General features: G+C 45.5%; 2 protein-coding genes across 5 annotated transcripts in view; one reads left to right on the plus strand and one right to left on the minus strand.

Annotated features, from left to right (window-relative positions):
• Nucleotides 1-165: 165 nt before the first annotated feature.
• Nucleotides 166-2008, minus strand: prxl2c (peroxiredoxin like 2C). The gene is made up of 6 exons (XM_034542052.1): nt 1826-2008; nt 1428-1496; nt 1271-1324; nt 1080-1185; nt 799-933; nt 166-696 (listed from the first exon to the last, which is right to left on the minus strand). Exons 1-6 carry the CDS (start codon nt 2006-2008, stop codon nt 566-568), a joined length of 678 nt encoding a protein of 225 aa, XP_034397943.1. The 3' UTR covers nt 166-565.
• Nucleotides 2009-3088: 1080 nt separating this feature from the next.
• fbxl17 (F-box and leucine-rich repeat protein 17) overlaps nt 3089-25017 on the plus strand; it is a 190284-nt gene continuing 168355 nt past the window's right edge. The window contains exons 1-6 of one of the 4 annotated variants that reach the window (XM_034542048.1): nt 3089-3290; nt 4489-4997; nt 5478-5858; nt 6012-6134; nt 6347-6604; nt 6793-6924. In XM_034542048.1, the coding sequence (XP_034397939.1) occupies nt 4509-4997; nt 5478-5858; nt 6012-6134; nt 6347-6604; nt 6793-6924 (1383 nt within the window). In that variant the 5' untranslated portion in view covers nt 3089-3290; nt 4489-4508. Of the gene's footprint in view, nt 3291-3318; nt 3432-4488; nt 4998-5477; nt 5859-6011; nt 6135-6346; nt 6605-6792; nt 6925-25017 lie in introns of those variants that run through there. The other 3 variants (XM_034542051.1, XM_034542050.1, XM_034542049.1) reach the window with 3 other exon arrangements.

The raw sequence follows: 25017 nt of genomic DNA on the forward strand, positions 1-25017 counted from the left end.
CTCCACTGTCGTACTGCAGCCGCTGTTAACGTGGGGAATGTAGTCCTATGGCTTGTGCCATTTTTGTGTGTGTGTGTGTGTGTGTGACAAATGCAGCTGAGAAGTAGAAATTCAACTTTACTTCTGCAGTCTCATGAACACTATAGTGTATGCGAGGAACGTGGGTATAGAAATAAGGTGGGTGGTAGCGCCCACGCAACCACCCACACAACCATCTTACTATATAACATACATATAATACATCAGTAATTAATTCATATCCCCTTTACCCATCCATCACACATGCCTTCTCACCACAGGCACGACCGAGGGCAACTTACAAGCTTTTTCCCTGTGCTTTTTCACTGCCAGAACTGGCTTTTCCCCAGAAATAGTTTTTGTAAACTAATGTGTCCAATGTCAGGAATGACCTATCCAAGATCTTTGAGAAGGCAGCTACCCATCAGATATGATAGACAACAGACTCAGAAACACACTAATATCTGTTATGGATATTGATTTGGACCAAACTCCTTTTTGTCAACCGAACAAGCCACTTGTGTGCATCGTCGGGCTGCCCAGCTGGCTACACATGAACGATCTTTGGCTTATCGCTGAAGTCCAGAGTCTGTTGAAGTCCGGCGTGCTGCAGGAGCCAGTCGATGGGCATGTGGTCCAGGCGGTTCATGTCGAAATGGGAGAAATGAACATGGGAGCCTGCGGAGAGAAGACAACAGCGGGGGAGTGTAAAGATGAATATGCATGGGGAGCAAAGAGAGAGAGAGAGAGAGACAAAGAGACAGAGACAGGAACGATTACCTGGTCCTGCAATGATGGCTCCACCTTGTTGATGCATGTCTCCCTGGAAGTCGAATGCAGGGCTAGTCATGGCCCTCCATATACTCTTCAGTTGTCCCATAAAGATACCAGACTTCACATGGGGGCTTGGGTGGGCTATGTAGATAAAACACACACACACACACACACACACACACACACACACACACACACACACACACACATACACAGAAACACACACACAATGTATCCCCATGTCAAAATATGTTGGGGTCATAGGCCCTTGTGCTGTGATTGCCTACCCGAGTCTGTATATTTTTCCTCTCTCTTCATCCCAAGCTTTTGATAAATACACCTATCCGGGTCCACGTATATTTCATAGGGATACCCTGTCAGCGAGCAGAATGGCTGGAGATTGAAACCAAAATCAAAAAGATGTACAGGAACACATGTGGGTGACAGCAATGATGCGCAAGAAACATTGATGCATTACCTCAATGTGGGGATGAGCAGACTGACCGATCACAACCAGTCGAATGTCAGCATCCTGCAACAACATACATTTAGGAGTTTCCAGAATCAATAACTGCAAGAATTCATAATTATATATACCAAACAATCATCCCCGGTTGGTTCAGATTAGGACTCACCTCCAGTGCTTCTCGGGGTATTTTGCTCAGATCCTCCACATATTCTTTACAGCTGTAGCACAGGAAATTCTGCAGGGGATGTGTGGAGTGACACGTCAAAAGAGTTATAGAAAAACGAGATGGTACTTATTTTTTGTAAACTCTTATCCAGCGCCTATAGGTGTCAAAGCCATCTGTCTTTACATGAGGACATGACGGCTTCATTGCCATCAAAGCAGGGGGGTCAGAGCATCTGTCCGGTAAGACTGGTGCTCACCTGTTGCCTACCGCGATGCCTTTATGAGGCTCAATCTGCCTAACCTCTCGCGAGTTTACGTCGGGCTGTCTAGCCTATGAGTCGCCATGCAAGGTTAAGGCAAACAAAGTTGTTTTTTTTGTGTTTTTTTTTCTTTCCTTACCCGCACGAAAATAATGACCGATTTCCTGTCTTGATATAATTTCTTGAACGGAACAGGGACTCCATGCTGGTCGTAAATCAAACAGTTCTCGACGTCTTCGAGACGAGAATCGCCCGACGTGGTCCCGATTTCTTGGTTTTCTTTAGTTACTTGTCGAGTTATTGGTGAAACTGCTCCAGCCATTTTTCTTCTTTTCTTTTTTTTTTTTTTTGGGACCCGAGGCTTCCCGAAATGGCATTGCTATTTTGGGAGTTGCCGTTCTGCCTTGAAGAGCTAGTGTTGGCTGCAAAGTTACACGCCCATAAACTCTGTGTGTGTGAGAGAGAGAGAGAAAATAGAGAGAGAGAGAGAGGACTAAACATGTCACTTAAACTGAATGGCAAAGTGATTCATATGAATGAATAGTAGTAATAGCCTGATAGTAATAGCGTAATTAACAATGCAGAATGAGAACTGGCATAAATTCACACAGCAGCAGCAGCAACAACACCAGCTAATTATGCTCCTCGAGGCACATTTGAGATTAGCAATCCTGGCTTCAATTGACAGATTATGTTGTTGTGCATGGCATGCACACGGTTTGAGTACAGAACCCTTAAAAATGGATACTCCAGTGGTTTTATTGTTCCGCATAAAGTTGTAGAAAGAGAAAAAAATCGAAGCAGAGCAGGCGAAGATATCCTGGTTTTTATTCCTTAATGGTCGAGCTCCTAAAACACCTTTAGGCTTTCTGCAACTCGTCATCAGCATCTTAGATTTAGATCCCAGCTGCCTCCACTCTCCACTTTGCAAGGCAGAAAGTATTTTTAGGTAATTTAAGCAACTGTTGCAGATGACTGCAGAGCAAATCAAGTGTTGGAACGTACTATTATTTCACAATTTACAAATATTACATGTGTTATATTATTATAATACGGGATATTTATAAGTATGCATACATGTTTATATATAAACTGATGAAAACAAAATACATAAAGAAGAATTTAAGACTCCACCCAGCACCAAGATAACCCTGACATCAGTATCTATGTGTAGAAATACGCACCATGTACACGAAAATCATAATTGACATAATACACGATAACAAAATAAAATAAAAATGGCCTCTAAAACAGATTTTTTAATTATAATAAAAGAAGATGGTTTTCTACTGCCACTTTCGGCTTCCCTTCTCCCCACAAGGCCTCACAGCGGGGCAGGTTCACCCAATCTCCGTGACGAATTATGAATCGGCCTCGTCGGCTTCCTTCCCGCTGCCCTCTCGGTGCGGAAGTGTCGTCCTCCAGAGCAGCAGCAGCAGCGGCAGAGCTGCCTCTGTTGGGGTAAACACTACGCTAGTTCAGCAGCAGGGGCTTCCTCAGCCTCCGCGTCTCTCCGACCGGGACCTGCCAGCCCTCCCCGTGACCGTGCAGCATAGCGGTACCATGCGCGCACCGTTCGGCGCGAGGGGCCACCGTGTGAAGTGGTGAGAGACGGTTTCACGTCGGGGCTACGGCTAACTTAGCTACGAGTGATGGAGGCAAGCTAGCCTGTCAGGCAGGAGAACCCGGCGAGCACCCGAACCGCGTTCACGCGAATGCGTTAATAAACTGGGTCAACGTTATAGGTAAACCTGTCGCGACTTCAGGCTAAACACCACCACGTCAAGTCAAGACTACTACGTGTGTGTGCGCGTGTGTGTGCTAAACAAATGACCACCTGTTCAATGTTTACATCTTTGCGTTCGGCTGCAACCAGACGACGCATCGCTGCTGCTCCCTCGTTAGGATGGGAATAGAGATCTGATATTGTTCGTACGCAAAAAACCTCAATGTGGACAAAGAGAGCAGGGTTTACAAAAATCAAACATGTGAGAAGTAATGTATTCGCAGCACGAATGAGCTCAATACAGGTCAACTGGTTGCGACAACACGACTGTAAAAGCTCGCTGCTCGTTTGTTGCGTGCAGTTTTGAGGCTTTGCACTCAAATCATGTCCTTATTTCATCACCATATCCAGCTGGGTTGTCGTTGTGCACTCGGGTCTAGCGTGAATACTCGAATGTATGCTTTGGTTTCAAATAGAATATCTAGCAACTAGGCACGTACGATCTTTTATTCCAGGGAATATTGTTGGCAGAAGAGCGTGACAGGTTTCCCGTACATGTTGATGCAGGTCTTTCCTAATGAACTGATATTAACATGAACACATTTGCTTTTGTTACATATGCATAATAGTTATTACTGTACCGTACATTATTGGGTACTGCTACTCTTTCTCTCTACCACAGTTCTGAGGGGTAGACTTCAAGAACCTCAGGGCTTTTTTGTTGTTGTACCGAACTATTTGTTTTCGAGTGTTGGAAGTTAATTAAATCCTTATAAGATCTTGTTTACGTATTCTTTTTATAGATATTTAGTGACTTATTTCACAACTTTGGCCACATCAGGTTTTATGTCAGCAAAGTCTTGTGTGGTTGCTTGTGTTAGGTCATTCAATTGTTTGAAAGGTTTGGCTTGTTTTGCTAAAAAGTAAGGTTATTGCTATCGAAACTCAGATATTGGGTTGTGACCCTAACACCATACTAATAATGATAGCCTGTCCTGCATCACTGTCACGTCAAGGTCATTAGATTGTTCCTGAATAATATATTTACCAATTAATTGACTCCCGTTTGTTCCTAGAGTTTCCTTGAATCATCTATATGGGCCATCTTCTTTCGAAAAATGGTTACCGCCTGAAGAAAAGGACGCGCAAGTTGCATCACAGGAAGAAGAAGAAGAGGAACTGCTTCCTGCAGCTGCCCTGCATGCTCTGCTTCATTGTCCACAGCAACAGCAGTGGCCTCGACGACGACAGCGACCACTTGGAGGCCGGCGCCAACGGCAGCGTGTGCCGGCGCAACAGCATCACAGGAACCAGTGTCCCCGGCGTGGGTGGAGTCAGCATCGGGGCGGCAGTTGCCTCGAAGCTCGCCGAGCGGTACGCAACACTCTCATCCCCCGAGGACTGCTCCAAGTTCCTGTTGTCACCGCGGGAGCTGGCAATCTGGGAGGCCCAAGGGAGGAGCCTTTTATCTGCCATTCCCACCAAACTGATCCCGCCGCCGGTGCTTTTCCGAACTGCTGGGGTGTCTGTGACCGTGGCCGTACCTGGACCTGTGCCTGGCTGCACCAGTGACTACCCTGAGATGGTAGGTAGCTGCACCGACGGTGCCATACGCTGTAGCTTAAAATCTGTCCTGATGGCCTCAACAGTCACGATGTGCTGCTGCTAAAGAAAGTTTACTATCAAGTGGCCATAGGCTTTAGGCTGACTGGGCAGCCCAACTGTTTATAATAGGAGACGGAAATGGGCAGATTCAAACAGCGCCAAGCTTAAACAAAAGTCTGAGTGTTTTAAAGGGGAACATTACACCGTGAGTTTGTTATGTTCTCAAGATTTAATAATAGCATGAGTCGCATGTCTTTCTTTTTTCTTTCCCACACCTATTTTATTTCATTCACATTGAGTATCCAAGGTAAAGGGTGCTGTTTTGATTCAATGTTTCATTATGTGGGTGGCGTGAGGTTCTTCAACACTCCAATTGCATCTAGAGGCTGTACACTCAACTCTGTCTTGACCTGCATTGAAGAAAATCTGTGTGTGTGTGTGTCTGTGTCTCTGGGCGCAGGTGTGTAAGAGGAAGTGCTCAGAGGTGCAGAGGTGCACCCCCTGTAAGCAGCCGCGCTGCGCCTTCGCCGCCCCTGACGGAGGGCTGGAGAACGGGGGGGTGGGAGGAGGTGGGGGAGAGGCCGCCTCAAACTCTGAAACCGGCCACTGCCACCTTCCCCTCTGTCCACTTCCCTCCTCCTCCGCTTCCTCCTCTTCCTCTGCCTCCTCCTCCTCCTCACCCGCTGACGGCTGCTGCGGGCCGGGCCTTCACGCCGACTTGCCCCACAGTTCGGACTCGTCCCCCTGTTGCCTGAATCATTACGACGACTGCCAGGCGAGATGCTCCGACGCTGCGGATCACTCGAGCATCAACCACCTGCCTTCCTCCATCCTTCTTAAGGTCAGAGCTCATCAGGGAGCTAAACATGGGTTTTGTCTTTAATTACTGTTGGTTTGGTACAATGGTAGAAATGCTGATTACTTGACTTATAACACATGTATCCATTCCATTAAAAGCCTTTGTCATGTTGTATTTCCTTTTGCTTTCCTGCAGGTGCTCTCCCACCTGACAGTGAAGGAGCGCTGTCTGTGTGCCTCTTTGGTTTGTAAGTACTGGAGGGACCTCTGCTTGGACTTCCAGTTCTGGAAGCAAATCGACCTCAGTGGCCTCCAACAAGTAAGCACATAGTGAGCCTCCGTTGTCTTCAGGAATGATTCTTCCCTTTTCAGTCGAGCAGTACATTCCCTATTTTCCACTCTAGACATTTAGTTAACACTTGGATCAAATATGTGACTTGTCATTTGAACACTCTTTTTTTACCATTTATAAACTTTCTACTGACTTTCGTCTCTCCTTGTGTCCCCCCCCCCTTGTTCCCTGTTCCCTAGGTGAACGATGATCTCCTGGTGAAAATAGCCTCTCGGAGGCAGAACGTGACAGAGATTAACATCTCGGATTGCAGAGGTGTCCATGACCATGGTGTGTCCTCCCTGGCCTCTCACTGCCCAGGCCTGCAAAAGTACACTGCATACCGCTGCAAGCAGCTTGGGGACATGTCCCTGTCGGCCTTGGCTACACACTGCCATCTGCTGGTGAAGGTGCATGTGGGCAACCAGGACAAACTGACAGACGAAGCACTAAAAAAGGTAGAGTTAGAGTCAGAGTAGCAACACAGGAAATCTTTTTGTCAAATGTCCAAATATTTACTTGTTTGTAATGCATCCACCTCATATTGTCTTTATTCCTAAAATGCAGAGTGAAGTAATACTCAAAATACATTTAGAGTATTTTATTTTACATATGCTCAACAAATACATGTCCTTTTTGCCTTTAGCTGGGAGAGCACTGCAAAGAGCTGAAGGACATCCACTTGGGTCAGTGCTACAGTATCACAGATGAAGGCATGGTGGCGTTGGCTCAAGGATGCCCCAAACTGCAGAGACTCTACTTGCAAGAGAACAAGCTGGTGAGTCCTGGTTTCATATTTGGGCTTTTTCTCCCTGCTTGCATGGCTTCTGCTCGCACAGGAGCCCAAGTGTCTTTCTGTTTGGCAATGTGAAGATTGGTACTCGTCTTGGCCATGCAGCTACTACTTATTTTCTGGGGTTATGTTGCCAGAGCCGTGGTCCCTGTCTCTGGCATGTCTTCCTGTTTGTTTCCGCCATGTTGGGGATTTTAAGAATTCATGCCTACCGTCTCCCAATAAGTGCACTGCCAGGCAACATGTGCATTTCTATACATATTCATTCATTTCAGTGTAGCCTCTTGGAATCAGCTGTGTTACGATGATCCAATCAGACATCGTATACATTTGCAGTTGTGATATTTTCTTGGATCTGAATAGACCATATCCATATCCCCCCCGACCCTCTCTCCTCTTCATATTTACTTTCCTAAAAGCAGCAGGTACAGAAGAAAGGGATGCAATACTTCACACAACACTAGATGTCACTGTTCCATTTACAGAAAACAGCCTTCCAGCTGCTTTCTGCTTGTGGCCCACAGCTTGTTGACACTAAAGCTGAGTTGTGCACAGCTCCTCCCAGTCCCGATCAAATATATTAGGCATGATAAATAATACATATTTAATTCTGAAGCAGACAGATAACTTAATTAGTCATTTGGCATGTCTGTTTCTCACCCCTTTTTTATTTAGATCGTCTTTCCCTCACTAATGCTCTTCCACTTTTCCCTGCTAATATTTCTTTGCAGTCCATGAGTAATTATGAACTTGATAAATTAGCCTGCTTTAAGCTGTTAAGAATAGCTCAGTTTGTTAAAACCCCATTCATCAACTTAATAGTATATGAAATTAGGGATTACCACTAGGTGAGAGATGAATATTGCCGGCTGATAACATTTCAGTGCAGCAGTATCAATTTCAGGCAGTCATTTTTCAGGCATGAGATGGTTGTGGTTATTTTAGCTTCCTGTCATTAGGGTGCAGAGAAATGGCCTGAGCCCGTATGGGAATTGTTATGTCTGGCCGCTCTGGGTTCTCCGCCTAAAATTGTCATTAAGTTTGGCAGGATTTAAGACGGCCCAGAAACACTTACCTTTCATTTGTCCACAGAGGCCATTCATTCTCTGTGACGGTTCCCTCCGTCCACTTCTTAGGGAAAAAAAAGGAAACTGATTTGTGTTGCCTTGTGGGTAATCACAGCCAAAATGAGTTTGGCTGAATGTGTTGGCACTGTGAGATCGAGAAATATATGCATGAACGATAAAAGATTGTTTGTTCGTAACTTGCTCACCCATTTAGACTTAGATGTTGGGCTTAAATGCAATGATTATAAATATTGTATCGCAAATTAAGAATTTAAAAGGTGACTCAACCATTTGTAGTCAGAGGAAATTATCTCGCTCCGGGTTCAGCTGTTCGTAGATCCTCCTCTCCTCTTCTCTCCTCTCCTGGTGCCTTTGCGGTCTCCTAATCAATCACAGATGAGGATGAGCCTTTCACTCCCTGTGATCTTCCCTCTCTTTTTCCTCCTCTCAAATTGAATAATTGATTTGCTGTAGGGTGTTTCTGTGTGGTCTTTTGCTCGCCCTCTTGCCTTTTTCTTTTTTTCTCCCGTCACCCACAAGCATTTCTTGTGGTTGTGGTTTCACATCCATGCTGCAGAGCCTGTTCTCTCTCTCTCTCTCTCTCTCTGTGTGTGTGTGTGTGTGGCGCAAGGTCTTTGAATAAGCATGCGTTGCCTTAAGAAACACAAGCACTTCCATTATTAGTAGTACATCTGCTAATGTTCCTCGGTTTCTCTTGTGCTCCTCAAGTTAACTGTCAAGGAAAGTTTTTGTAGGCTTTGAGTGGGGCGGAGATAAATTTGTTGTCCTGCTGTGATGCAAGATGTGCAATCGGGAAATGTCTCGCAGTACCTTTTAGTCCCGAAAGACGAGAGTAAAAAGGACATTGATTATCACACCGAAGGGCACACCGGTTGTTTGTTTTAACAAATGAGAAAAGATGAAAGCTGCTAATGCAACGCTGAGGATGTCTCCAGCAGTGACGAGTGTCTCCAAATGTTGTTTACAGTTGACAAAATGAGGCTTGCGCTTTCATTGTTTGTTAGCCGGGGGGCCCAAAAAAATCCGCCCAGGGCTACAGATAACCCTGGGCTAAGAGTGTTTTTTGAAAAGCAGGGGACTCTGGTGTCTCTGCGCCCCACTCCTTTTGACATCTACCCTGCATTCTTTATTGCCGTTCATCCAGTATTTATGCCAGAGTTTGTTATATTGCACCAGTTGCCTTTCAAGGCTTGTTTTCATCTTCTGAAGTGTGTTTCTCTCTCTCTCTCTCTCCCCCCCCCCCCCTACACATTTATATTCTGTTCTCTTCCACCACCTCGAAGGGCAAAGGCTCCGAGAATAGCAAATTCCCCTTTTCCTCATCTCACTTCAATTCGCCGTAGGGGGGAGAGGCATCACTGAAAGTTTAACTCTGAGTTCTGTCAGTTTCATAGATAAACTGGTGGACGGACTGTACTCCGCTGAAAAACTTCGCTCCACCCATCTGTCCATGTTGGTATCTTTGCTCCAATGTTCAATTCAGTTTATTTTGTATAGCCCAATATCACAAATTACAAATTTGCCTCAGAGGGCTTTACAATCTGTACACATACGACATCCCTGTCCCAGGACCTCACATCGGATCAGGAAAAACTCCCCAAAATAACCTTTCACAGGGAAAAAAGGGAAGAAACCTTCAGGAGAGCAACAGAGGAGGATAACGCACGTCGCAATCTGCAAACATTTTTGCTGAGGAAGCACCTTTCTACTCTTTTCCTCTCTTAAAAGACATGGCGTATATACACACACACACACACACACACACACACACACACACACACACACACACACACACACACACACACACACACAGGCTCTGATTATTTACAGTTTTAATTAGTCTGAAATGTGGAAATGTAAGTGGAATTGGAGATGACCTAACAAAGATTACCATGTGCCCTCAATTTAGGTGTAATTACCACTCTGCATGTACAATCAGAGTTCCCCTCCCGTGCTTTCACCATGTTTCCCAGCTCTCTCTCTCTCTCTCTCTCTCTCTCTCTCTCTTTTTTTCTTATTTTTCTTCCTCTCTCTGAGACGTTTGGGATGTGTTTGTCTGTAGAAAACTGCAAAAACACTGAAGGAGACGAACCGTCAGAGTGAACAGTGTTTCTTGGCCATCTGTCGGGGAAGGAGACCTCATCTGCTGCTCTGATTGGCTGCCTGTCCGGCTCCGTCAGTAGCCGGGTTCTTTGCTAACAGTGGGGGAGCGACCGCGAGGCTCCAATCAAATGTATTGGCAGATTAAATTGTATATTGACATGAGCTGATTTAATTAGCAGGATCGCAAAGACAAGGGAAGTGGTAATGATGATAGCTGTCACTTATTATGGGATTGACCTTTTGACATAAACCAACACACATACGCGGCAACACACAGCGGGCCGAGTCAAAACACGCACACATGGAGGCGAATGAATTTGAATAGCTGCCAGCTGCACAGGAATCTCCTCTGGAAACTTTGTTCACGTATTTGACAGTAATTAGACCCACACACACACACACACACACACACAAACCATTGTCCATCTCCCCAATCCCCATCAGTCTTCACAGACAGGAGTTGAGACTTTTTTTTCTGGATGTTGAATGTCAGATGTCGTATGATGTGTGGAGTCGGTGTTAACTGAACACTGGATTATGTCTGTCAGTGTGGAAAAGAAGTCAAGAAGTTCCACGGTTTCAAGCCATCAATGAGTCTCTTTCGTGTTCTTGTTCTGTTTGTTTCTATTGTCCGTCTACGTTACGTCCCGCCAGAGGGAAATGCCTAAAAAAAGAAAGGTCATAAATTATTTTTTTTCTCTCTCTCTTTGCTTCCCCTGTGTTTTTTTATGTAGAAAAAACTAAAACAAATTTTCATCCCTTCCATTCCCCTTCATCCCTTATGTTTGTGCTTCGACAGAAAATATATCATCAACATTTCTGGAATTGGATGAATTGCTTGAAAGGACTGTGTAGCAGCGCTACTGAGGAAACAGTTTGTTGGCCCTCAGGGATGAATACAATGTTGTTGTTTGTTTTGTGAGTAACACTGAACATAAACATGGACTTTGTTGTCCAAAAGACACTTCACAGGGCACCTTTTTAAAAAATAATTCTTTAAGCAAAAATGTCAAAAGCCCTGCTTCCAGCTTCAGTGTCACATTTGTTGGTTGTCTTTGACTTCTATGAGAACGGACTGAATGCCACCGTTGTGTTAGACACAGTTTCTACAGAGCAGCTTCCACCTAGCGGCCTGCTGGTTTGTGTTTCTTGATTTTCTGGGGGAATTTAGATCGACATTTCATTTGCACTATTTTCTGCCCTTTCACAGGCCCAACTGTTAATTTTCAGTTGCCCAACTGTCAATGAGTCAGCCAACACTCATTGCGATAAGGACACAAGGTTAGTATGTTAAGTAATAAACTATGTGAATTATTCCCTTTTTTAAAACTTTTATTTTTTGTCATTACCGCTGCTTACATTCTCAGTCTGTAGTCTAAGCTAACGGCACATTCCCCTCTCCAATATCCTCCTCTTCATTGCTCGTTTGAAGTGCCTCTGTATCGATCTGTGTCCCCAAAAAGCTGCTGTGTGTGTGTGTGTGTGTGTGTGTGTGTGTGTGTGTGTGTGTGTGTGTCTGGGGCGGTTGCTGATCGTCCTTTGCTTGGAAAGTAATCAGATGCATTAATGAGCTCTGACTTAAACTTGGACAGCCGGCTGCACTCAGACACAGACATCGTCGATATTTTCCCTCTGCCGTCTGCCCAAGAACAAAACAAGTTTTAAAGGAGGGAAAAAAAGAGAGGAAAGTGAGAGCGTCTCTTGGAATCGTGGGCCTGTGAAGTGTGCCTCCGACGCGATATTTGACCTTGCTACACAGTGTTTTCTTTTCAACACTAGTTACCCCGGGGTAGGATTCTGCATTAATATTGGCCATTGGACTCCTATCAATAACACAGGTGGAATGACCTTTTGACAAAGAAGAGCGGCAGGATGCTCACTTGGATTCCCCCGAGTGGCTCATAGAAATGCGTAAAGTATTAAACTTGTCCAATGAAAACAAAGTCAAGCGAACGACAGACATTATGACAGGTTATGCCGAAGTAAAAAAAAAAAAAAAAAAAAATACATAAATGGAGAGCGGCTGAAAGTAGTGAGGGAAACCTCTGCTGGTAACGCCGGCATTTCCTTTGGGATTCAAAACTTAACTGTCCTAAGCACAGGCAAAGCGTTGGGCTGCACATTGAAAATGATTAGTTTGCTGTCCTCTAACATCAATATCCATGACATAAAAACCCAACAACCATAACATAGAAAGTTGGAGGGTCAGGGAAGTAAGGGCTTTGGAGTGGAGCTGTTCAACAGCTCTTTAGCCTGGGGGGGCGGATACTCGCAGGAATACTCGTATAAACAGTCAAATTGATAGTTGCAGTGGTATATTCTGGTATATTTACAGTCGGCCCTGATGTGATGGGATTTTAACGGCACCGTTACATTCTTTTGTGCATTGTGTCGAACTACTTCCAAGTTATATTGGAGAATATTGACAGTTTCATACCTTTTTTATTTAATAGCCCTTAAACAAGTATTTTAACTTTTTCATTTATGTGCTGGTTTAAATGCCTTTTTTTATTTTAATTAGTTTTTTTAATGACAAGAACCCAATTCAACGTGCCTTTTTAATTTCCGCTCTACAATTACTGACAAAACAGAGAGAACTCGTCGCCAGAAAGGCACACGTGATTATCCTGAATTAATCTGAGCTGCATGTCTTTGGACTGTGGGAGGAAGGCGTAAACACTGGGAACCCACACTGGGAACCCACACTGCCTTGGGGAGAACATGTAAACTCCACACAGAAGGACCGTCGGGGATCGGGGATCGAACCCCGCCCCCTCATGCTCTGAGGTGACATCACACAGAATATAGTTTTTGTGTTTTTCCGCTTCTGACTCGCCTCAAATTGCAACTTGAGAGACAAATTATGTATTTTGTATTGAATTGAACCCATTTGCTAGTAACTCACAGAACAAACCCCAACAATCTTCCACAACAGTTTGGTGAAATGCTAAACGTTCACCGCACCTGAAAAGTGCACCGCTGCAGACAGACCAGTGCAGGTTTTGGGTCAAGTGCTTGAGGTTTTCACCTGCAGAGGGCGTAGCAGGACTGCAGGAGAGCCGCAGCACACCAGTGAACAGGAGTGTTCCTCTTACACTTAGGCTCGCTCGTAAAAGATCAAATTTTTTTAGGATATTAATAGATATTTGAGTAACACAAATCTTTCCTGAACTGTGTATTTTCCTCGCGGCGTATAAAGGAATATTCACACAAGTTTTTAAAGTCAGGTCGACGCCGATAACGATGATGCTTTACAACCTGTTGATATGAAGGCTTTAATATATTTCCTGCACGATAATGAATATGTAAAGTGGGAGGTTTCTTTTTGCACCTTTCATGTCCTTTCCCTCTCGTGTGATTTACGTAAGAATTGTGAGTCAACGTTTCTTTGCAGAGAGTAACGCATGATCTTTGAGCACTGTCGACGTTGTAGCAGCACTCGGCTGCGTGACGCTATCAAGCATTCGCCCACAGCGACCAGAAAAGCCCTGAAGAATGTTAATGTGAACGTTTCTGCTCACTGCCTACTCTGAGCACATGGAGGGACTGCAGCCGGAGAGAGGGGGGTGAGGGGGGTAAAGGGGGTAAAGCTGACATAAAACCAAAATGTCATTTCCAACTTCAAATTTTTTTTCCCTGTGTGGCCAGTGAGCAGGCTGTCCAAAAATGTATCCTGCCTTCTGGCCAATAACTCACCGTTGTTACATTGGACCAGATGACAAAAGGAGTTCAATAGGGTGATATAAGTAGAGCGATTAATCCGTTAATATTTATATAATCAATTTATTGTTTCTGTATTTTCTCCTTGCAAAAGGGGAACGTTTTCTTTTTGTGACTTTGTTGTACTGTTTTAAACCGGTGGTTCCTTCACTCACCGGGAGAAAGTTTTTGCAACACCACAAGAAAAAAACCCAAATAATAACCCACAACCTTGGCATCGATTGGAATTCTCCTGAAGGCCGGTGCGGGGCTCTGACCTGGCCGGTGTTTAAAGAGCATCGCTTTAGAGGCCCTCTGTTTATCCAGCTCCAGACGGCAGGAGCTTCTGACACCGGGCCAGGGATGTCACAATGATTCATGGCCCTTTCCGACACCTCGCTCACGCCTTTACTCTTCTTAATCTCCCTGCGCTCTTTCCCTTCCTCTGCCTCGGCCTCTCTCCGATGATGAGTTTTCCTTTTGTTTGAGAAGGGCAGAAATGATGTCATCATTTAAAGCAGGAGCCCCGAGCCAGGACGGAGGCCTCGCCTTTTTTCCTTCGGCTCGGTCGGACTAGTTTGCATGTGTCATGATGGACAGCCCCTTCCGTGCGGATTCACTACTCTCTCGTGCTGTGGAGAGAAAGATAGAAAATGTAAAACGGAAGACGGCTGAGAGAGAAAAGTCTACCTGTCTCCCTTCTTTTTTTTTTTACATCTCAGTTCAAACCCTCCTTATCGTCTTTCCACGTCCGCGCTCCCGCTACTCATCCCATCACTCTCCTCCTCTCAAACAAGCCATGTCCTCCTCCCTCTGGATTGTTCCTCCCCCAAGCACCCCCATCCGTCCCTTTCCTCCCGTCATCTGTGTCTCTTTGTGATTGAGAGGCCAAAGCAGCTCTCATCACTGACTTCATTAGTGATGATTGATAAGACGCAGAATGGTACACCGCTGCATGGACGCCTATAGGTGTTGCGTGTAACCCCCCCCCCTCCCTCATTATACTATCTCACCCTCCACCAGACGTCACCCCTCTGCCTGCCCCTGTGAGGCATTCGGGGGCCGCTGTTGGCAGCAGCAGTTCAATACTTGGGGTAATGAATGTGTTTAATAACCACTGTGGGTCGATGGGCTTAATGAAGGTGTGACAGAGGATGGGCCTGCAGACCGGCGCTGTAATGGGACTCTGACGAGCATCTGGGGTTAACGAGGTCACACTCCAACCGGGATTCCCTCACCTGTAGGCTTTCTGTCTTGTCTATCTCTGTTTTTACACAACCCCCACTCAAGCTCCAGCTCCAGCTCTCGGCCTCTCTGCTTTGCCTTCTGCTCTTTTTCGGTAAACTACGTTTGTTTGTCGCTCGTCTTTGTGGCGTTTTCATTCTCCCGTCCGTCACCTGTTCTGTCTCCATTCGCATTCCCCCTCAGTCCTTTCATTATGCCGGTCTTTGTTTCCCTCCATCTCCCCGCACACGACTGTCCGTTAGCCTCCGTCTCGCTGCAGCTTGTCCATCTTCTCGAGGACGACCTGGTTTAGGAATGCTGGCTGAAATGATCGGGAGTAGTGTGAGACCTTTTTTTCTTCTTCTTTTTTTCCACCTTCCTTCTTATAAGTGGGTTTTTTTAAGAGGCCTGACAGGCTATTTCTGGAAGCTATGGAGCCTTTTATTGTAGCGGGTCCTGAATCTCTGTTCCTCTGAAAACATAATGTAATTTTGCACCACTTGCTGACTGACTGACGGCTGCACATCACCCTCCACTTTTGTTGTTGTCTCCCATGGAAGTTTAGATATTTGCACAACAGGGAATGGTTTTTCACTTCCATTTAATAGTAAATTCAAGCGCCAATTGGATTGAACATCATCAATTTTAAATGTTCTCCATTGACTTGTTACCTAGTCCCTGTGCAACCTCTAAATATCACACTGTAAAATGCAACGGAACAGCAGTATTTGCTTTGCAAATTTGGGTTTGTTGCCATTTCAGGTCTATGATTAGGCCTCTGATAATATATATTACCATTCTTTACAAACCAAGTGTGTGGCAACGGCAGCTGAAGTTGAAATGCAGTTGTAGCCTTTATCTTCAAAACTAGAAATAACTTGACTGGCTTTTCTCAGAGAAGAAGTCACAGGAGAGGGGGGGGGGATGTGATTTGTTTATGTTTCCTTCTCAGGTTGCTACAGGTGTTGCTGCCTCCAGCACACACAAAGGAGGAAGAGAGAGGAAGATACTTGTTGGTACAGTTCTGGTTTGCTCTGGGAGCGGTTTTATTTGACTCCTTCCATTGGTGGGACTTTTACCGTCTTTCTTTCCTGGTCCTTGCTCTGTTGATGGTCTTGCAAGTGAAGTCGGTTGGCCTGTGAGTGAATAAGGAGTCTCTGTTCTGTGAAGCTGTTCAGTACAGCACACTGTTTGTCTTTCCCCACTCTGTACAACCGAAGAGTATCAATGGTGGTGGCTTTCATAAGCTCCAGGGTGCTGCTCGCAGTGGAAACACACATTCTGGCTGTTTAAATACATGTTTACAGTTGACAATTGACTGGTGCTTGTTTTGGGCGGCCATTCTTTAAATGCATCTTCGATCAATCAGTTAATTTTTCTTTTTAAATAAATTGTTAAAATCAATAGATGTCCGACATTGCGTGTTTCTATATTTTTCTCTCTTAATATGACCAGCAACAATATAACATGAATTACATTTCTAATTTTATGAAATGGAAACAAATGGTCGCCTTTTTGGGAAGCTGTAACCAGGAACAATATGCCTGTCTAATTTCATGTTGTAAATGAAGGAAACAATCATTAATTAATAAAAAGTAATAGATTTTACTAAAAGAGCGAGCGAGAATTTGTGGTATTGTTTTGCCACCTTCTGCCTGTGGCCGGTTAATCGGTTTGAGACTGAAGTTCTGAACCAACCAGCCAAACTAGCTAATGGGATTTGAAGGAAATCCCATGGTGAGCAGCAAAATTCCCTCCAGCTAACTCGTAGCTTATTATCTGCAAGAAATTCAGTCCCATTCATGTGTCTGCCATCTGTGGAAGGCACCTGAACAACAAGCAGTATATTGTTGCATCCTCATCACCTGTAAATGTGCTGTTGCACCAGTGGGAACAGATCCATTGTCTGCTCACGTCCACCTTTGCGTTGACTTTCCCTTACTTGTCTCTTTAGTGTTGATGGGTTCGCGAGAGCTTAAGTTATGTATTTGTATCGATCGCAGCTGTAATGTGAAGTTGCAAAGTGTTCCTTTGACTGATACAGTTGTGACTTTTAACTATTTGGTTCAAACAAATAACAGATTTGCGCCGCTTGTCCAGAGTGGTAATGGGATCGATTTCAAGAATGTTGAACTCTGTGGCCGTTTTTGGATCCTTTCGGGTTGCCGCTGGTCCACCACCCACTCCCGTCTTCAGAGAGGCAGCCATTGTTCTCCGTCCAGCACCATTACTTCACCAGTGGGGAAAAGTGTGACTTTTCTGAACCTCGCATTTCTTTCGCCCGGCATTGCCAGAGTGCCGCGCCATTATGAGATATAGCATGGAGACAAGCAATCGATTAATGGTGCACTTAGCCGGGCTAATTAACAGTTGTGTAGAAGCAGAGAAAGCATCAGGCAGCATCCAGGAGCTTGTTTACCCGGTTGCCGAGACCCCGGGTAACCTTTGAGGCATAGATCACCTTACAGCGAGGTTTACATCGCGGGGTTGCAGGTCCAAGCGGCTTCAGAGACACCTTGCACATCACTTGGGGTGAACTTTATCACCGGAGAGGATTGCACAGGTCATGAGGTGAACAGAAGTTCGATTGACATTGTTACCACTGCGCTGAAAAACACATTCTGCCTGTGGCCGGTTAGGACAACTTTAAGGAGCTGTTTTGTTTTTTACATTGCCTGATGAAGTAAATGAATGCACGAATATCTGTGGAGCTTCTTTCCCAGCACACACGTTTTATATTCCTCTATTAAGGCCAAATTAAACATCCACATTTCTACCTTGTTGTTCTCATATTTTTCTTTCCTCTCGTCATTCGAGAACGGCCTCCCTCCCTCCCTCGGGAGAATGGCGCGAACAGCAGATATTATTGTCACCTGCCACTCAAAATCCCGCTCTCTCCCTCCTTCTCTCCTCCAATCCTCCTTCCCCCCCAACCTGTATTTTCCTCCCCATGCTCCCCTTCTTAGTTACCGTCTGATCTACCTCCAGCGTGAATTTGGCTTTGCTAAATTAGCTCTGAATTAAAAGGGAATTTAGGCGAAAACGAGCGCGCTACAGAGGGCACCGATGAAAGGGTAGGCAGAGCCGAAGGGCCGCCTGTCTGTCCGTCGCCCGGCTGCACGGTGCATTTCGGGAGCATGCAAAGTAGTTATGTGTGTTGTTGAGTGAAGGCAGCTGATTTGCATTTAGATAAATCCCTGTGGATGTGGGGTTGTCATTGAGATTCAGGGGGCTGAATCCAGTGGCCACCCACCCAGGCACGCACTACCTGCAGGGGATGATGATGTGTGTGTGTGTGTGTGTGTGTGTGTGTCTGTCCTCTCTTAGTATGCTGTAATACCTGAGGCATTTGCCCCACTTTCCTAGACAGCAGTGAAGTAATGGAAAAACGAGACATTATTGGAAACATGGGTGTTTTCTTGTGTGTGTGTGTGCACGTGCAAAAAATGAATTTGTAGCTGACCTTTCTAGACCTGCAACAGGACTAAAAGTCGGACTAACGACAACCGACTGCACACAACTGGCAGCTGCTGCATCCCATTAGTTTTCCCTTTGACACAGTAGAAGTGAAGTCCTGCTGAAGGCGTGGCTGTCCAATTTTTCCACATCGGTCCTTCGTCGCTTACAGAAATGGTATGCAGTGTCCTTTATTTCTGTTTGATTATTCAGCACCGGCTCAAATGTTCAACTCTAAAGTGTATATTCTTTGGTGGTACTTCACGTCTAATGCATCTCCATTCCTCACTCCTGTGTGGGGACGCGTGAAACCAGCTCTGGCTCTGTTTCCTAGTCATACTAGTGTTTTTCTTTTGGGGAGAAAGGGCTCCTACCTTGAGCTTGAGTTTGTATCACTTTGGCATAAAAAGCAGCATCGAGCCATGAAGCGCCGGATCCCTCGTTGTTGTCGTTGTCAGTGTTTGTGCGCCGGGTGGCGGGATTCAGTGCTCCAGGCCTGTTGATTGATTGGCAGAGAGGGAGGCGGCCTGCTGCTGATTGACAGTCGGGGCTGAGAGTGGGCAGATGGGCTGTGGTGGCTGTAAATATGAAGCCTTTGTGACAGGTGAAGGTCATTGGTGGGAGGTAGAGGAGCAACAAGCCCAGTGGGTGGGTGAGGTGCTCTGTGTGTGTGTGTGTGTGTGTGTGTGTGTGTGTGTGTGTGTGTGTGTGTGTGTGTGTGTGTGTGTGTGTGTGTGTGTGTGTGTGTGTGTGTGTGTGTGTGTGTGTGTGTGTGTGTGTGTGTGTGTGTGTGTGTGTGTGTGTGTGTGTGTGTGTGTGTGTGTGTGTGTGTGTGTGTGTGTGTGTGTGTGTGTGTGTGTGTGTGTGTGTGTGTGTGTGTGTGTGTGTGTGTGTGTGTGTGTGTGTGTGTCGTATTTCAACTCACACTAAAGCTGTTGGCTTCAGCACACTTGTTACAAAAACCTTGGAGACATTAAGTCTTTGCTCCAGGAAACACTTTAAGGCCAATTTAAGGCCTCATTCTGTAATTGGTTTACTGGGCCGTCTCTGCTAAGAACCCTCACCGTGTGCACTACAGGTGTGAGCGTAGAATGTGATCCCGCATATTTAGGTTTACAGGTCAATATGTTCTATACTGCATATTTTCTTAGATAATTATATCTGATATTTAAGAAATATCTTATTAAAGAATCAGTTCCCGGTGGACATCCTATGCCATAGTGACAACGTGAACTCAAATGTTCTTTTGGCATATCTCTCTCTCTCTCTCTCTCTCTCTCTCTCTCTATATATATATTAGTAAGAAAGAAACTAGTCAGAAAGAAACCACAACTTCTTGATCATCATTTGGAGTATGATTGTATATTGACAGCCTTTAACGCTCCTTCCAACATTCATTACTGCATTACCTGGTGTGAATCTGCAACGTGAGGTTTCTCGGCCTCTGGTGAAGTAAAACGTGTGAGGCTTTAAGGGCTACAGTGTTTCATGGGGAAATGAAACTGGTGGGAAAAATACTGGGAGAACTGGTGAGCTCTGAGAACTCAACAAAACTGTAATAATCCCCTTTCTTCCAGTCAAAATGTTATTTTACGACTTGTGTTTGTAACTAATAATTAGTGGACGGTGGTGTTATATTTCTAATCTTTCTCGACCTGAACTGTATCGATAGCAATGGTAATCGTAAACTGATTGCTCCTTCTCTGACTGTCTGTGCAGATACACGCTAATGGTATTCAGGAAACTCTTCACTCTTTTTTTTTTTTTACTGTACTTTCCTCCATTGATCTTTTTCTCTTCCTCTGCAAATCCCTCTCTTCCATGAGTAATCCATTGTGGTGTTCCCACGTCTGCTGGAGCTGTGCCAGAGGAGTGTGGGATTACTCCGGCTGGAGACGCAATCACGTCTATATATAAATATAAATATACACTTTCAAATGTCTCCCTTTCCTACGTGGGGTACCAGAGGAATGTGGCAGGGGACGTCCATGTTGACTGTAGAGGGCAAGTCTGGACTCAAGGGGGTCTTCTGTATGGCACGAGGTCAGGGAAACCGTCCTTCCTCCTCCAGGGTTGTGTCAAGGGAAGATGATATAGTCCATTTCTCACACTTCCATTCGAGAGCCTGACAGCTTGTGGAGAAGAAATAAAGGGATTGTTAAGTCAGGTGAATCCGTTTGGTTAGATAGAAATAGAAAGTGGGAGAACATAAACCAGCAGAGAGAGGTTGGTTGGTAGGGAGGATGATATTTAGGTGGTATTTCTTTCTTTTTTTAAGTCGATATTTTAATGCTGCTGGATTCTTTAAATGATTTTGCATGCATCAAAATCAGCCAGTATTCATTGCAGTTGACTTGATCAATGGTCGTTTTAGATATGCTGAATGTATGGGCTCCATTTGTCACCGCCTAATTGATCATGAGTACCCGATCCCCACCCCTTCCGACTGATATAGCTTTTCAAATTGAGATTTCCCCATTTTTTTATTTTTATTATACAAAGCAAGTTTTCTGTGGATGACTGCTTTCATACAACTCCGCTGGCCTAGTTAGCCAGTATATGGCCACGTGCCTCCTCTGTTACACATGGTTTTGCCTGCCGATTGTCTTTGCATGCCAGATAGGAGCTTTACTGGCAAATACACCAACGTGTGCAGAGGGATCATGCTGTCCTCTCTTGATCCCGCCAGATCCTCGACCCTTTACTTAATTTGCTGAGTCTTTAGTGCTGCGCACATGTCATATGGGGTGGATGGTAGAGACGGGGAAGACTCCCGTGGGAATGTTCGTGTCCACAGGCGATCTGAGAGAAATACTGTGAAATACCAACACAGTGAAACTGTACCGCCATGTTTGTTAGGTTTTAATGCACTTCCATGTCATCACCAAAGTAAATGGAGTTTACCACCAACTTTGGGCTGCATTACCAAAAAGCCTGACTCTGAGAAGAGCGGCCTCGCTGAACCTCGATCAGAGGAACTTAGGCCCCCCGAGCGAATTGTGATTTATTCTGCGGATACATCAACAAGAAAAGGTTTCCTGCTCATAATTGCGGCTTACTTACGTCGACGTAAACAAGTCAGAAATGTGGTAACCAATCCGGTACGCCACGAAGGCCTACACGTTCTCGTGACACTTTAATGGGATAGTCTGCGTGCAAAAGACAAATTGGAACAAAACCCTGCAGGACTGGTGACACCTGACAACTGGGATGACTGGCTAAATAAAGCCTAACTTTAAAGAATAAAAAGTAGAAAAAGAATTCTCGATATGAAATAATCTCTCCCCGCATGTGATTGGATCAGCTCAAAAACTAATTTGATCTGTCATGGCAAACTGCATTATAGATCTGATGATGCTTGCAGGAAATTATTATTTCATGTCGTGCAACTCACTACATCCTGTACCATGCCGCTGCAAAATTCCCAACTCCTAGGTTAGTCCATGAATGTTAATTGAAGAGGCCCTTGGGAGGGGGGGGGGGGGTTCTTATAGTACAACAAACCCCTTGATGAGACAGATCTTTGCCTCATAATGCGAGAGATGCACGGTTTGTACGTTATTATTCGATTGTGTTAGTGCGCTGAGGCTCTAGTTCTACTTTGTCAGCTGACAGTATATGAGAGGAGCGGGGTGAGGGAGGTTTGCTGACTGGGGGGGAATTATAGAGTCCTCCGCTGCTATATGGAATTCAGCAACATCAGGTAGAGCCAGTCATAGCTGTGTGTGTGTGTGTGTGTGTGTGTGTGTGTGTGTGTGTGTGTGTGTGTGTGTGTGTGTGTGTGTGTGTGTGTGTGTGTGTGTGTGTGTGTGTGTGTGTGTGTGTGTGTGTGTGTGTGTGTGTGTGTGTGTGTGTGTGTGTGTGTGTGTGTGTGTGTGTGTGTGTGTGTGTGTGTGTGTGTGTGTGTGTGTGTGTGTGTGTGTGTGTGTGTGTGTGTGTGTGTGTGTGTGTGTGTGTGTGTGTGTGTGTGTGTGTGTGTGTGTGTGTGTGTGTGTGTGTGTGTGTGTGTGTGTGTGTGTGTGTGTGTGTGTGTGTGTGTGTGTGTGTGTGTGTGTGTGTGTGTGTGTGTGTGTGTGTGTGTGTGTGTGTGTGTGTGTGTGTGTGTGTGTGTGTGTGTGTGCGTGCGTGTGTGCGTGCGTGCGTGCGGGTGCAGTCCCCCCCCCTCAACTCTCCTCTCTGTCTTTCTCCCAGTAATAAAGAAGAGTATTTATTTCCCCCTCTCCGGCTCTCAGGTCTCTTAAAGGGAATCGGGGACTGAGCTGATATTAGACTGGATGTGTGTGTGTTTTGTACTTGCGACAGCGCACATGCACACACACATACACGTGTGTGTGTGTGGGCCGCCGCTGCTCTCTTACTCTCACGCTGCGCTGTCTGCTTGTCTCATCACCCATCCCAAACGTACAGTTGCGTCTCCTTGCGTGCTAACACACCGAGATTGAAAGTTGCTGATTCTGAGCCGTGGGGACTCGTAGCGGAGCGGCCTCTGGCGGGGGCTGATTGAGCTGTGCTGAGCGGAGGTAGAAAAGTTACAAGTAGCGCACTATTACCTGCCAGTGTGGATTGGAGTTTTATTAGCATTGCAGATGCGCTCCGGCAGAACTCTGTGCAGCCAAGCAAATAATATTTACAACTCCAGTCCGCGAGGGAGTTAAAGGCCAAAAAAGGTTTGTCTTGTTTGTGTCAACGGGACCCGGGCTCTCTTTTGGGCACTCGCATGCCAGTTCACTTCAGCTTCTCGTGCGTAACAACGTGCGACACTCCCTTTTTATTTAATTGCAAATACGTTGGAATCAATCGCTCTGAGTTAGAATACAAGCCACGCAGACTAAATAGGATAATACTAAGATGTCACGTTTCGATTGTTTGCAAATGTTGGTTGGGAACACTAGCGGGAGGCCCCAACCCCCCCCAGCGTTCTCTCTTCCCTTCAGCGAGGCAGCAGAGCAGGGATCGGCTGGTGAATTAGCTCTTCACGGCTGTGGGGACCGAGCCTGACAGTTGGCACAGTGAAGATGATTTATGACTGGCCGGGAGAGTCAGAGATGGATGAGGAGAAATAACTTTGATCAAAGTTTTCCCTCTAACAACACAAGAAAGCTCCCCCTCAGTCCCCGTTGATATCTGACAGCGGCCAACTTCATTTTCCAAAAGGGGGACGCGGCGGAGTCCGTCTCTGCTTGTGGCGTCGTCGGTTTACACGCGGACAAACAGCGGCACGTATTGTCACAAATTCACAAGGTTCTTGAATAGTATTTATTTTCTCATATCATGTTCCAGCTTTGACTATAGTGACACAATTACCAAAGAAATGACCTTGAATAAGGGGGCATCCCAAGCGAAGGGTTTTAGAGCAATGCCCATGACCTCTGTTGCACATCCTTCTCCATCTCTCAATCCTCTCATTTCCAGTCATTTCTCAACTGTCAGCTCTGTAATAAAGGCGTAAAAGACGCCCTTAAAAAGCACGAGAGACTACCTCCTCAGACAGGAGAAAAACCAGCTCGGTAATTGGACACAAGCACGGACACAGAAATGTGGGCTCGTGTTGCAGCCTCTTTCCGGGCTTAGATGTTCTGTTGCTAAGACTCCCGTGGCTCTCCAGCACAGTGTGTGTCCGTCTCTGCTCATCTGCTGCCTTTGTGCAGGTCAAACCCTGATCCTGTGAAGGGGTTTGGGGCCCGTCTCCCCCCAGGAAGGAGGTTTACCTCGCTTGTCTCGCAGGGACCAATCAAGACTAGCTGTCTGTTACAGGGGTTCCCATGTTGCGATTGTTCAGGCGAGAGTGGGAGGCAAAAAACGCGAGTCGTGCGGTGAGGAGTCATGAGACATCCCTCGAAGACATAGACTGCATCGAAGAAGTGGTCATAGTCAAAGTGGTGACACCCTTTGGTTTGTGGACTGCCTTATTTAATTTAGAGTTCGGCATTTTGGCTGTCGACAACTTGTTTTATTTATTTTTAGCAACCAGAAGTGACACCAGATGGTGAAGCAAAGTACAACTGAATGCTGAATAAATACACATTTTGGTGTGACCAAAAATTTTACGAATAACTTTAAACACACTATGAAAATGTTAGCCCAGACCGGACAACGCCGTGGTGGCAACCTGTCAATCACAAGTTAACCATGCCCTAAAGCACACCCTGCTGTATTGTCTATTTTACTCTAAAAGGAATCATGGTTTACTAAATGGACATCATGCGGTATTGAAGAAGACTTGGAACGAGAGATCGAAACCATAAACTCATGTTTACAATGTTTACTGAAGTAATAAATCAAGAGAGAAGTAGAGTCATTTTCTCATAGACTTCTATATAATCTGACCAGAGTCGTCGCCCCCTGCTGGCCAGTAGAGATAATGCACGTTCAAGGCACATCAGCCTTGGCTTAACATTTCCGACCCGGAGGTTGCCGCCTGGTTCCAGTCAGATTGAGAAGAAGACATCCAACATGGATGAAAGAAACACAGAGTTACTGCAGCCAGACGAGAGTCTGGTTTAGATTC

The sequence above is a fragment of the Cyclopterus lumpus genome, chromosome 9, assembly GCF_009769545.1.
Source record: "Cyclopterus lumpus isolate fCycLum1 chromosome 9, fCycLum1.pri, whole genome shotgun sequence".
NCBI lineage: Eukaryota > Metazoa > Chordata > Actinopteri > Perciformes > Cyclopteridae > Cyclopterus > Cyclopterus lumpus.

Bases quoted from the DNA above. Each gene is read 5' to 3' on its own strand.
- prxl2c (XM_034542052.1), bottom strand. From the start codon at position 2,008: ATGGCTGGAGCAGTTTCACCAATAACTCGACAAGTAACTAAAGAAAAC. The intron at 1,325-1,427 runs GTGAGTCCTAAT...ATGTTGTTGCAG, and splicing joins TACCCCGAGAAGCACTGGAG to GATGCTGACATTCGACTGGT. The intron at 1,186-1,270 runs GTAATGCATCAA...TTCAATCTCCAG, and splicing joins CTGCTCATCCCCACATTGAG to CCATTCTGCTCGCTGACAGG.